The 13,827-nt window shown below is 38.1% G+C and overlaps 1 protein-coding gene across 4 annotated transcripts in view; it reads right to left on the bottom strand.

The window, feature by feature from the left end:
- Window positions 1-13,827, bottom strand: part of CDK14 (cyclin dependent kinase 14) — a 328,079-nt gene that overhangs the window by 181,142 nt on the left and 133,110 nt on the right. For all 4 annotated transcript variants that reach the window (XR_012585470.1, XM_074574642.1, XM_074574644.1 and 1 more), the window contains one exon: window positions 10,750-10,844. Coding sequence is in view for 3 of the 4 variants with exons in the window: in XM_074574642.1 (XP_074430743.1) it covers window positions 10,750-10,844 (95 nt within the window). In the remaining variant the exon portion in view is untranslated. The remainder of the gene's footprint in view (window positions 1-10,749; window positions 10,845-13,827) is intronic.

Here is a 13,827-nt window from a genome sequence, read left to right as displayed (position 1 = left end):
TTCTGGGATGCAATCTACTGTATTTGAAGTTGTGAAAGACTAAAGAGAAGTTTTTAGAGGAGAGGGGGAATCTTCAAAGGCATAGTTCTTAAGTACAAATGACAATTTTTCTGAAACTTACCACTTGACCAAATTTGGGGCAATTTGCAAAATGATAGCTCAACACCACCCACACCAAAAAGGCGACCCATTCTCCAAATTCCAAGCGTTGTATATTTACAAGGGCCCTCCAGCTACAGGTGTAAGATATCTTGGCCATTTTGGCTGAAATTAAAAATAAGTATAGGATACCTGAGGCAGACTTTGGTATCTTATTTCTTCATATGGTTGTAGTTTACTAAATCATGCCAGAATATCATTGCTCCAGCACTGTGATTTGACTTCAGGGTTCTGGCACACACAACTCCACCTCCTTGAGAAGCCTCCATCAAGCCTCTGTGCTACCTTCTCGCAGTGAGTTAAAACACAAACCCTTTCCTCAGTGCACATCTCAAGTAACCAGATCTCCACTAGGAAACCCCTGACCCTTCGTGGGGTAGATGGCACAAGTTCTGGTTAGACCAGAGACTGAACAATGCCTCCTAGGACAGGGAAGAAAAAAATCCATGCTCAGCTATGCTGGTTTCATTATTCTCCTGTTTCCAAACTGTATGTAGAAGCACATCAGAGAATGCCCAGCTTTGACCCAAACTTCAAGGCATTTTGAGTATTTTCCTCCCTATGATGGAGACAAGTATCACAACTCCTACAGGTACATGAAAATGATGGAGACATTAAGTTACTTTTCCAATATAACTGCTCAGAGCCTGAATAAAAATCAACAAAGTTGTACAAAGATTAAGCTTGGGTCAAGACACAAGAAAAACACAGTAGGAAAAAAAAAAAAAAGGGAAAATGCACACTGCACACTTGCTCAGACTCTCTTTGTAATGTCTGTAATGTTTTTCACTCACTTCTCCCCAACACCATCAACTACCATGACAATACCACAAAAGGTTTCATTTACCTTATGAAGTATTGTCTCCAGGCTCACATGAAGAAATCAATTGGGGGGTTGCTTTAAACTTGTGGCAGTGTATAAGTGTATGAAGGTCATTTCTATTCAGCAAGACTCTGGTTTATGTTAGTAGACACGTGTGTTTATGTTTGTGAGCATACTGTGCATAAGCATCTGCTGAAGGGAAAAGAATGCAGGCTGATATTTATACAGCTGAAGCAAGGTTTATATACATTGCATCCTACTTCTGGAAAAGAGAGAGTATGCAAACAGAAAAAAAAAATGAGACAGACCTTGATGGTTCAGACTCCTCCCTCTCCCCTTGAAGAAAGAATTCTAATTATGAATAGATGAGTAAACCACAAGCTACGAATGTCCTCAGATACAATCCATGCTTTGCTTTAACGTCGACTATTTTGCTCAACTATCTTGCTCAGAAATCGGAGACTCTGCTACCAAACACAAACGTGTTCAGACAAAGGGCAGGATGTCTCCTTTCAAAGGCACGGCCGGTGACATGAAATGAGCTCTACTTTACCAGCCCTTTTCCGTAATAATAATGTGACTGTCATTCTCTTCGAATTAAATTAGTCACTTCTACTTCCCATGCAACACATTCTCTTTCCCTCCTCTTCCTCAGTCATGATAAATCTCCATGTGACTTAGCTGTCCCATAATTCTGCTTAATTGGTTTCAGCTGTCATTTTTGAAGCCGAAATGCATGGAGAGCCTGGGGCTTGTGAATGGAATAGGAAGCATTTCCAACCGCATTCCCATCATGTAAAACCAGCAATGTGAAAGAACCCTCCCATTAAAACAAAAACGGGAGTATTTGGCTGCCGGCGATGCCATCATGCAGCAGACAGATTGTGCTGCTCCACTGAGGCAGCGAGGCTGTTGTGAGCCATTCTTCTCTGTTCAAAGGAGAGCACACATTATTTATGCCCTAGCAGTTTTACTGACTAAAATACTTTCCCCTTTGTCACCAACAAATTCTCAAACTGATAATATAATTTACCAATAAAAGCACAGGCAGTAGGAATATTTGAAGTGACAGGAGAACAAAGAAAAGTTAATTCTATTTAAATGGCATGTATCTTCTAACCTAAGTGCTCTGCAGATTACTGCACCACGGTTTAAACTAATTTCATATTGCTGGTATTTTCAAAAGTGTCACAGACTCTCATTTTCAAGTATTTCTATGGCTGTCTATAATTCAATCTTTTTCCCCTACGAGCCAACACGGTGTTAGCCATGCTAACAAAAAACACCCTACAAGCTATCTCTGGGTGATACCTAAGCAACTTCCAGAAAAACAGCAGAAGGCAACAGCACCAGCTGGGCTGAGCAGCAGGGGAAAGATATATATTAGGGATTCAGCAAAGAAAAAAACCACCCCACAAGACACCTTTAATGAAAACAATTTTGCTAACAGATGTTTCTAGTGCCTTGGATTTCTCTCACACTGTCAACAAAGATAAATATACTTCAAAACACATGAACAATACTATATAGGAAGGGAGGCTGGGCGGTGGGGGAGTAACTAATAAATATACAAACCTACCTGAAAATCCCAGGGAGATTTTTCGTTGCTATTAGAAAATATGTATTTATTTATTGATACAAAGCCTCTGTTCATTGCACAGAGAACAATCTGGTCCGTGACTCTGACGAGTAGGATACGCGCTGCTGCAGAAAAATTGCTGAATGAACTAAAAGATCTTTAACAAAAAACAGTTTTCTAGACATGCCAGTTTATCCTGTTCCTTATTCTCTGGCCACTTTAGTAATTGTATCAGCCTTGTTTTCTTCGTAAATCAGATTAAAGAGACAGTAAACACTTAATTTAGTGAGATTCTTTTAACAAAAGAATGACATCCCAAAAATCAGTAGGAGTTCCTGTTCAGTATGATCACAACCTAGCAGCACATCACCAGCTTGTGCAAATTGTGATGGACTTACAGTCCCCAAAGTCAACAGGGTTCAGATAATTTTTGTAAGCTGAGCAAGTTGTAATACATGTGCCCACACAGATGTGCACGTGCACTTTCCCTTTAATTTGCTAAGTCATTAAGTTTCCACAGCACTGACCATTATATTCACATATACCCCCAAAAAAATAATTCCAAGACACAAAAAGTTTTTTGTTAGAGCATGGCAGATATCCCTAAGCTCGTGGTGAGAGAACTCCCCCCAGCAACACATAAGCAGAATATATGCATGGCAGGGAGGCTGAAAATCCACATACAGCCGCACTACACTGAGCATCCACGCTAATATGGCACAGTACTGGCCAGGGATGGTGGAGACAGATCTACACAAGCTGAGCTGGCACAGGAGCCTTTGCTATGGTGGTGTGCTGGGCTACAGAAAAATGCCATCTTCAGGGCAGAAAAAAGGCAATGCAAACACTGTCTCTAAAAGCTTTGGCATTCTCTGGTAGACCTCTCTTTACACTGCCTGAGTGACTGTTTTCTGCCATGCCTCCTAATCCCAACTGTCCATGCATGAGCGTAAGATTAATAAAAATTTTATAGGGAAAATTCCAGTTCAGATTGCAAGGCACACAACGGAAAAAAGATGCTTCCATGGATTGTACCTTCTTTAAGTAGTAAAACAAGAAAAAATGAATAGGTCTTTTTAACTTTCAAGTCTTGTCTCTATTTATTACTTAAGCTGGATTCTTGACTCCTCTTATTCACCATTTCTTAACTATTTTTTACATCATAAAACTATGAACATATTATAAAATTATCTGCATTACTGATCTCTTTATTCTGACTCTAGGATTTTTTTATTATTATTTTGCCAGAATTGCTTTCCCCACGTTTCTGTTTTTAAGGATTTCATGGATGTATTTTTTTATCAATATTATTAAATTAGAATGAAGCTGCATACTGCTAGTTCAGGAATGAAAAAAATCTATTTTTAAGATTTAGAATTACCGCATTCATCACTTTCCAAGCAGACAGTTTTTGGGTTGGTGTTTTGTTTGTTTGTTTGTTTTTTCAATCTGCACTGAATAAATTGGAGCTTCTCATTTTAAGAGGAATTAAATAGCAGTTACAGCCCACATTACTAAAGAGCCTGAGAAGAAAGTTTAATTAGATTGGACAGTCTCTAGTGCAAGTTGAGATACTGTCAGGCTTCACCTCAGAGGGACTTGGACAACACAGTTTGTTACTGAAATTAAAAGATAAGGAATGTGTGGGATGCCACCAACATATTACTGATGGTAGAGCTGTCCAGAAAGCTATAATGCAGATATAATCAATCAATTACTAAATTACATCTGTCTGTAATGTTGCAGATACAATCAATTATTAAAAAAAATAAAATATTAAAACTGGAAGGATTTTTTTGTTGTTGTTTGAATTAGTAAAATAAACTGACATACTTTTTCTTCAGTTCCTGATACAGGAAAGTAACAGTGTATTAACTTCACTAAAGGCTACAACTCTTCATACTTAACTGATAAAAATTAAAAGGCAGAACGATACCCATAGAAAGGATCTCACAAAGAAAAAAATAATCAACTTACCTATATCTGCTATCAATGACATGTCATTCTGCTGAGTATTTGTTTAGACTGTTCTTACAGACTGCCAGTATTAGGGAAACCATCCCCCCACCGTAGCTTCTTCAGTGCTTTATTATCATTACCATTAAAGAGGCACTCCTATAATTTAATCTTTCTCTGCCTTACAGATTTTTCTTTTTTATCCTCTTCATTATTGACATGGAAATAGGTCACTGTCTTTCTCTATGATATATTTAAAGGTTTGTAACCATATGATCCTTTTTTTCCCCAACTCTAAACAGCCCTACTTACTTTGACTTTTCCTCAGAAGCCTTCATTCTAGATGTCTGCTCATCCATGGGTTTTTTTCCCACTCAGAGCTCCAGTCGATTCATGTTTTCCTTGTGTTTACAAATTTACCATTTCGGGTGGTGGCCTCACCTGTTGTCCTGGTTTTGTAATTTTACTTTTTAGCTGTACTGAATAGAGTGTTACCACTGGCATATGCATCTTACTACACGTGTGTGGTTTTGATGGACTACAATGACGTTTGAAATTTTATCTGTAATTCAGGAAAAAACTAATTGAGATTTGTTCGTAGAATATCTCACGTGATTTCCGGTGTTCTACCTGTCAGCTCAACTCTGGATGTTTTTTATGCTTTGATTTTGTTGTGGTTTGTTTTTTCAATACTCACACTGAATACACATTTTAATACTTAATAAAAAGAAGAAGATATAATAGATGCTAATTATTAAATGGTGCAAAGCACACTGCAAATCTAACCAATATCTGGTAAGGTTACAAAAAACATTAGTAAATTGTACAAACAATAGACATTCATATACACACAGCCTCCCAATCTGTTGGATTGTAATTCTTGATGAATCTTATTAACACATCTATTCATCAGTATGCACCCTCTATATGAAGTCTACACAACCTTTGTGAGATCCTGCAAAGTAAGGATGATGAGGCAAACTAACATCTTTCCTCCTCCCGCTAAACCTGTGTAAACTTATTATTCTAGCAAGAGTATTTTTATTTAAATTTAAAATACAATTTTTCATTCCCTCTTTCCTGCTCATTCCCATGTCTGGCACAGTCTTTACCCCTCGGCAAAGCACCAAGCAATTTCCTTCTGAAATCCCTTCTGAATCCCTGCCTCCCGAAGCTGACTTTGTTTGCATTTTCAGCCTATACTAGGACATCAGCAGCTCCTGTCTCTGACCTGCTCATTAAAACTTGAAAAACAAGGCTTTCCCAAGAGCAGTATTCCCTTACTGCCTCTTCTCAACAGTAGGGATTTCCTTTCTCTCTATTTCCTTTCACTCTTGTTCCGTCGTCTTTTTGACTGCAACTTAAGTATTGTAACTTGGGGCAAGCCTGGGGTTTAACGAGGCAGGGGTTTAACCAACAGGGGAACGGCTCCTTCTCTGGTCAAAGCAAATGGAAACTACTAAATTAAATTGCTCCCATGCTGGGAACCCTCAATGGCTCTGCTCCTTCCCAGGGTAGACGAAGCACATTCACGGCAAGCAAGGGTGTCCGCCAAGAGGGTGGCAGGAGACATTTGACTTGTTGCAGAGCTTCACTACCTTTCAGTCCTCGCTTACCATGGCTGGGCAAGCACCTTGACCTCAAACAGGAAGAAAATTCCCCATCATTTTGCTCTCATATCAAAATAATGCAGCCTCCAACTAAGTTTCTCTCTCAGTCAAGGATTAGAAGACCCCTCCTTCCTTCTTGTGCCCAGTTTACCTAATTTCCTCTAGGTATTAAGCACCGCTGAACGCTCCTAGTGATCAGAGGTCAAAAGCAGCTCTGGGACTCTACTGATTTTCCCTGCTCTCTCATCCACCAAAATAATGTGGCTTTTGTTTGTTTGTTTTCACAAACAAGCAATGCCATCCTACCTTTAGTTTCAACACATGTTCCCTAATAAAATAAATAAAACCAGAAAAAAAAAATAGTGTTTGATCCAAATTATCAGAAGTTGTAAGAATTTCAGAATTTCCAATGCAAAAATTTTTGATCCTTTTAGGTAATGAGTGTTGACCATTTCCTTGCATAATACTTTTCTAAGATGTCCTACAACAAACTCAAAATGTCAGGTTTTGAAACTTCAGCTCTGTAACTCTAAATTCCGATGAACCATACGTATCTCAATTTCTAATCAGCACAAAATAAGAAATTCACAGGAAATGGAAAGAAAATGTAACTAATGAACTTTATTAAGCCAACTCATTGTATAACAACCTATTTTAGCTGCTGTAATGAAGCGATGAGAATTAAACTTTCTTCTTAAAAGGAAAGTAATTTTTAAGATGGAAAAACATATACAAAGATTAAAATAGGCAAGGTAATTGAAAATGCTTGGGTTTAAATTACACTATTAGATTAGTCTGGAGCTTTTTCACTGTTAAGGCAGAAATAACATTACTCATTACTCATACTTCCAATTATAAATGTAACTGTTCTTGTTTCAAACCCAGTTCATAAATATTGAAAGCATAATGTAAAGTATTGCTTTACAAGCTCACTTTTATATGCCAGGAATAGACAAGTTGCTGGTTCACTTATTGATAATAATATACTCACATAATTATGCATAATACTAAAAACCTCATTATCATTCTATCAAGCCTGTAGCAACATGTATTGGTTAGGATTGCCTTTCAGCAATTAAGTGTTTCTAAATACAGTCATCTTCCTTTTAAATAAAAAAGTGAAGAAACAAATGATAGCAGCTAATAATCACTTCAGAACAAACAGATGTGAACCCATCTTCAAAGATCAGTATGTCTTGAGATCTCACCTGTAACATTCATCATTTCCATGGGCAAAGCTGGCTATATCAGTGACACTTGCACTACAGCTGGCATACCCACAAGGTCGCATAAACTAATACCTAAACAGAGCCTGGAGAGGAGGGGAAGAAAACGTATGTGAACAGTCATACTCCTCCATTGGACTGTAAAGCTGAACTGACCTTTTTCTTTTCGAAGTCACTGCAGTCTCAGATACCATATGCAAAATATGTCAAAAATTCACATTTTTGTTTTCAGGTCTTGTTTAGCACATCCCAGTTAACTATACGGAAACCATTTTCTCTACCATTCATACATGAAAGACTATCAGCCCTTCAGGTTCTGGAGAGGCAATTCCAAGCAGCTCATCCTCAAAGCTCCTCAGGTAACAACAATGACTCTCAGTCATCCAGTGGTAAAATTGAGCTCTCAGCTCCCTTTTTGGTACACTTGAACGACGAACAATAATCATAACTGATGTAAGAGTTACCAAAACATACAAAGAAATTATGCCCTACTAACAAGGTATTGTATATACTAAACCATTTTAAACTATGTTATTTCATTCAAAAGGAGTAAGCCCCCCCTCTTTCACAGAAATGTACAGCTTCACATTCACCAAAACGTTTATATGGAGAATTAACTTCTCCTGATCTTCAGCTGTCAGATAGAATTTTTAAAGATTGACTTTTCTTGCTTCTGGGGACCACCAAGGTTAAAGTTAAAAAGCTCTGTCATGTTTTCATCTGACAGACTTCCATATAACAAAAAAAAAAAAAAATCCTAATTTGAGGTACCCAGAGAATTTAATCACTGCCACGTTTCCTTTCAGAGACTATTCTGCTTTCAGCTTTTAACTTATTACTGCAACACATTTAGCAATGAAAGGTGCTACGTGAAATTAAATTTCATTATACTCTTTCAGGGTCAACGCTGAAACCAAAACACCTCTGATAACCACGGACGTTTCATCGGTATATATTTCCCAATGGAATCATCACCAATGTAGTGACCCAAAGTTTCCATTTTCTGAGAACTCTTGGATCATTAACTGTTCATCACTAATTTAATCACGACATCTCACTCAAATGGTTTTTACTATGTTTGAAATGGCCAGTAGTGATTAATGGCAATAGAGTATCACTTCCATGATTTCACTGTATGAAGTAAATTAAATTCAACTCCTTTTAGGCTTGTTAGACCTCAGTCATTCAATAATGTATGCCACTGTGTAATTTTAATTGCATTAATATTTCTACTGATTTCAGTACAGATCACTCGTATTATTGAGCTAAACCATATACAGGTGCCAAAAAAAAACAAAAAACAAAACAGACATTACAGATAACAGTAACAACAATTACACAGCTAGATTGCATAGTCGACCAGCCAATATTTGTAGACTTAAATGGGCAACTGTAATTTTTGCCTGTCTACATTCACGTTATGCGCTGAACGAGAGCTCTTTGACAAATGGAACAAAAAAGGTCACTGCAATCATGCAATTAAAGCCTGTATCATGCAGACCCACAAGAATTCAATTCAGGTCACACGAAAATTGTCAAGCAGTAAGCATTACCAGATAACATATTTGATCAGCCTATATAACTTTACATTACCTAACAATGAAAACAGACTTTTTTTAAGCCATTCTGTCATCTCAAGGCAGAGGAGCAAGTTACAGCGTCATTATGATACAGTCCTTACGCTGGCCGGAGAGGACAAAGCATCCTTCCCTTTCTTTCTGAGCACCACCTTGAGAGACTCTGTCTGCCCACCAGCCAAAATACTAAAATACTACTTGGATCAGTTGCTAGAAACCATTACTAAATGAGATCCTGAAACAGTTTCAATAGCTACCAAACACCATGAAAATAAAAAGGTGCAACGATGAGCAGGCTTGATCCCAACAGCACCCTGCTGAAAAACAAACAGCTAAGTGAATCCAGAAGAACTAGCCCTGCATGAAGCTTAGTCTGTGTCCGTGCTTATCACAGACAACAACATGATATAACACATGGCTGGGAGCCAGAGTCTGTAAACATTACTAGTGAAGGTAAAATCCAGAAATTTGACATCAGTGTAATAGGCAAAAACATCTATTTTAGAGAGAAACATATTCTATATATCTCAACTGGTTCTGGTGAATACAGCTAAATACAGCCACTGATAAAAGGGACTGCAAAATTCATGTAAAGTTATGCAAATAAGTCTACACTGACTGTTACATAAAATTAAATATCAAGGCTTTTCCTATGCTAATATGGTGTATAAGTCAGGAGCAGAATCACCAATTTTAAGAAAAGGAATTCAATTTTCAGTAATGTTCCTATACCTAAGGTAAAAAATACGTACTGAATAGAACGACCCCGCAGGCTCCTGATGCTGAATACCTACATTATTCCACTGTAGCATTTCTATGTAAATAGACAAGGTGAATGGCTTCTCCAGACAAGACGCTGTGCACTATCATGTAAAAATTAAGGCACGCTACCAAGAAACACAGGAAACAATTCCATCTGTCTTAAGTAGGGATGTACTAAGAATAAAACTAGTCATCACTGTACTTTATAAACGCAGTGTCTTACTGACTACAACACAATAACAGGTATTACACTGAAAATCTAACCTTCTCTAAACTCATTTGTTTCTTTTAAATTACATGTTCTTGGACCCATCTGTGAAAACTGGGAGGTTAATTATGATAGTACTTTGAATAATTCCACAGCTAAATGCTGAAGTAGTTCTACACAAATGCCATATGCTTGTCTTAGAAAAACTAAAAAGATTAATTAGGAGGCCAAGCCCAAGACTTTAGAAAGTAACACTCTGCACACAGTTAGATCATTACACTGTGTACTATGTAAATTGAAGTTTTAATTAGTAGGTAAAACACTAGTCATAGCAAAAAAAAATTACAAAATTCTAAATTGTGTGCGACAGTCTTCTTTTTTACTGACATTGCTTATAAAAAGACACCATGCACAAACCAGTCACAACAAAAGCCATTTAAACTTACATGCTTCTGATGAAGGAACTACCTGTTAAGCGTTTCAGTCCTGTTCTTCTTCTTAGCTACATTATCCTCACCTATTTTAAAGACACCTGATCACATCAGTAAAGAAAAAATTCTAATAAACAAACTATAACTAGAAAGCAGAGTAAGGAACCAGTTTTGAAAACTCAACTAAACAGCATGAAGTCCTTCAAGATCCCTAGTAGCCACTTCTCCATCTCTGAATATGGTCTAGCCCAGACTTCCACTTTTAGCCCATTCCACTACAAAGCATCATCTCTTACAGCCTCCACTCTCCTGAAGTAAGTAAAGGGTTATTCTGGCCTGATCCATAAATCAGTGATGGTAAAGAGAGCTTTTCCATGAAATTCTGGACCATATCCCAAACATTAGTTACTTTACTCACCACATATTCAAACACAAGTGTCAAGGTCTCCTTGGTGTGAATGATGTCATGAAGCAGCACAATGTTAGCATGTTTCAGTCCTTTCAAAAGAGAAGCTGAAAAGTAAAACATACACATTATCTTAAAAAGGATCCAAATATTTTACATTGTTTGGCTTTTTTTTAGTGACTTGGATGATTTCTTTGACATCTGAGTTTCATAACGTGACAACCAATAGTTGGTACTTCAGTATCTTCTGTGTCCATGAGTTCAACACATACAGTGTCTTCCAAGGTCATGCCTTACCATTCAGTGCTATTTTCTCCACCTTGCTGGTCAAACTCAACCTCACTTTGAGGCAAAAATGAGGTGCAGCTGGAGATGCTTTCCTTATGCTGCCTCCTGTGAGTGAGTCAATCACTCACATTTCAGCAACCAGACACCAGGTCACTTGTACACTCAAAGAGAATTTTCTGTCTCAGATAAAAGCGTGTTGTTTCAAAACATCCTCTTTCCTATCCAACACAACAGAGCTGCTTTCTAAACAATGTGCAACATCTATCCTAAGAACAGTGCTTTAAGCAATAATTCTCCTTTCTCTCAAATATAACACAGGTTTGATGGAATCATTTGTATTAGCTCATAAGAATAAATACATGGTATTTTCTGACCATTTTTCTTAAATGGCACTAGCTCATATTTTCAGACTACTGATAAATAAAGACTTACCTAGTGAACCTCCAGGTGATCTCTTTCACTAAATTTCTTTTACAGCATAATACATATTTAATGTTCATACCGTATTACATATCTAATGTTCCCCAAGACGTGGCATATTTTAGCAATATATGCTGACAAGCCATGTGTTGTTACCAATGTCATTCTGTCGTTGCTGCCTTGTCATCTCATGCCTACATCTGAGCAGGACCATCAGTCACCACACCAAAGTAAATAACAGACACAAAGACATGCAAATGAGTGGCAGATTTCTGTACTGAATAACATGAAGCTTTCTTCTATCACCCTTCTTTTGTCAAAGAAAATAATGGAGCACCAAACGTGTCCCACACCACTACTGTGCAAAATGGAAACTAGGGAGCTTCCACAGCACTATTACCCCTTCATGTCCTATTGAGGGTGCTCCGTCAGGCTCAGGTAACTCCAGATGTCAGCCTTGCTTTGAATCAGGGTAAGTACATAGTATCTCTCATACTGGTTTTTAAGAGAGCAATCTGACAAGCTGATCACTCTGGGAAGCGACACAATAGCAACATGGCATCTGGCTGAATCGGTGTTCCTCTACAAGCATCCTCAGCAGCAAAACCCTGGAGTTCACACTAGGCAGAATGTAGATAGCAAAGGGGAAAATACTACATAGGAGCTTCAAAGTGAGTATATCACAGATGTCTTGATGTCGGGATTGCAAAAATGCGAGCAAGCTCCATGACCAGGAATGAGGCAACCCTTCAACCTGCCAGAAGAAATGAGAAGAAATGTTTCAAAAGAGCTTGCTTTGGCTGGAACTCTGCAAGTCATGCCTTTCAGAGTCAGCACGGAGCAATCTTTCCTGTGCTCTGAGTATGTTGCCACTGAGCTGTAAATCTGCTATTGCAATTACAATTATTCGTTTTAAACAGCTCTAGCAACTTTTCACATTCCACGAATTAAGTAGAAGTTGTTTTCTCAAAGCAAGAGTTGTGCACAATTTTCATAGGATCCTCATTTTAGAATCTGGAGAATTTCTTGGAGTAAAAGCTCTGAGAGAGTTGGCTATGTTGGGTTTTTTTTAAAAGACAGCAATGAAAAATTGCTACTGAAAAAGGTATGGATACAAACAACAGACAATCAGAACAACTGTTCTGAAAGGTACCTTCTATGAGAAACATGAACTTTTAAGCTGAGGGAGCCCCAAGAAGAGTTCACCTGCAGTAACTGAGCTTTTACCTGCTCTTCCCTAAAACCTTGTCAAATGACCGTACGTGCAGAGAGACTGGGAACATAAAACCTGCCTCCTGGCAGAGCCTATGTCGAACTGTAACAGTATTTATGACCTATGTCAGCTTTTGCTGTTCAGATCATCACCTGAGGCCTGTAATTCCTCTAGTTGGCCATGACTTTGTTGCTAAAATCTCTATATGGGTCATTAAAGCTTAAACAGTACATTGAAAGCAGCTTACCCCGAGGCCTTTGCAAATACTGTCTTTCCCTATCTTTCCTCTTCAGTCCCTTCCCCCACTCTTATTTATCTTCTCTAATATCTAGTTCTCCCCTTCTACAGCCTCAATATTCAATATCTGCCATACAAGAACTACAAAACATCACCTGCAGGGCGAGATTTCTGTCTTCTCCATTAGTCCTAGTGAAATACAGTAAATAATATAGCACAGAAAGCAAAATCATCTTAATTGCACTAATTTTACACTGCAGAAATAAGAAGCAATTCCACTATCAATTTATATTGTGAGAAACCAAGCACAACTGGTGAAAGTAAGAAAATTACCCCTTGTGCTCTTCTATCAGGTCTCTTACCAGTAAGATTGCCTGTCTTTGTGAAAACACTGCTTTGTTGCTTAAAAAAGGTGGGGGAAAGGGAGGAAAAAAAAAAGAAGAAAAAGAATTGTCTGAAATAGGAAAGCTGTTTCTTCCTCCACAGGGTACTTTAAAAACAAAATGAAATATGAACCGATGATGCTCAGAGTGTTTTTTTACAGAAACATCCACTTTCAGAACAAAAAACCACCTCCTCTTTTGGGCAACTTCCTGCTCGAAGGGGATAGAACTTTGGATGAACTCCACTAATTCAAAGACGAAACCCAGAAATTCTCATCCAAGACAATGAAAAAGAGTCCAGGGAATCTATCAGCATCAGCCTGAGAGAAGCCTGACTTCACCTTTGAAGCTGCCAATGCAGCTGCTGCTGGAGCTCAGCAAGAAGTCAGGTGCTGCTGTGCCTGGTGCCACTTCTAGAACAAAATAATTCTCCTAGTAAATGCCATCTCCATCAGGTGATTATCACCCACAGATTTCACACATAGTTGTTTCATTTTAAGATAAAAAGACTAAAACATGGCTGAAAAAGCATCGCAACAACTCACAGAA

This window comes from Larus michahellis, chromosome 2, assembly GCF_964199755.1.
Source record: "Larus michahellis chromosome 2, bLarMic1.1, whole genome shotgun sequence".
NCBI classification, from domain to species: Eukaryota; Metazoa; Chordata; class Aves; order Charadriiformes; family Laridae; genus Larus; species Larus michahellis.
This window is presented reverse-complemented; position numbering and strand designations above follow the sequence as displayed.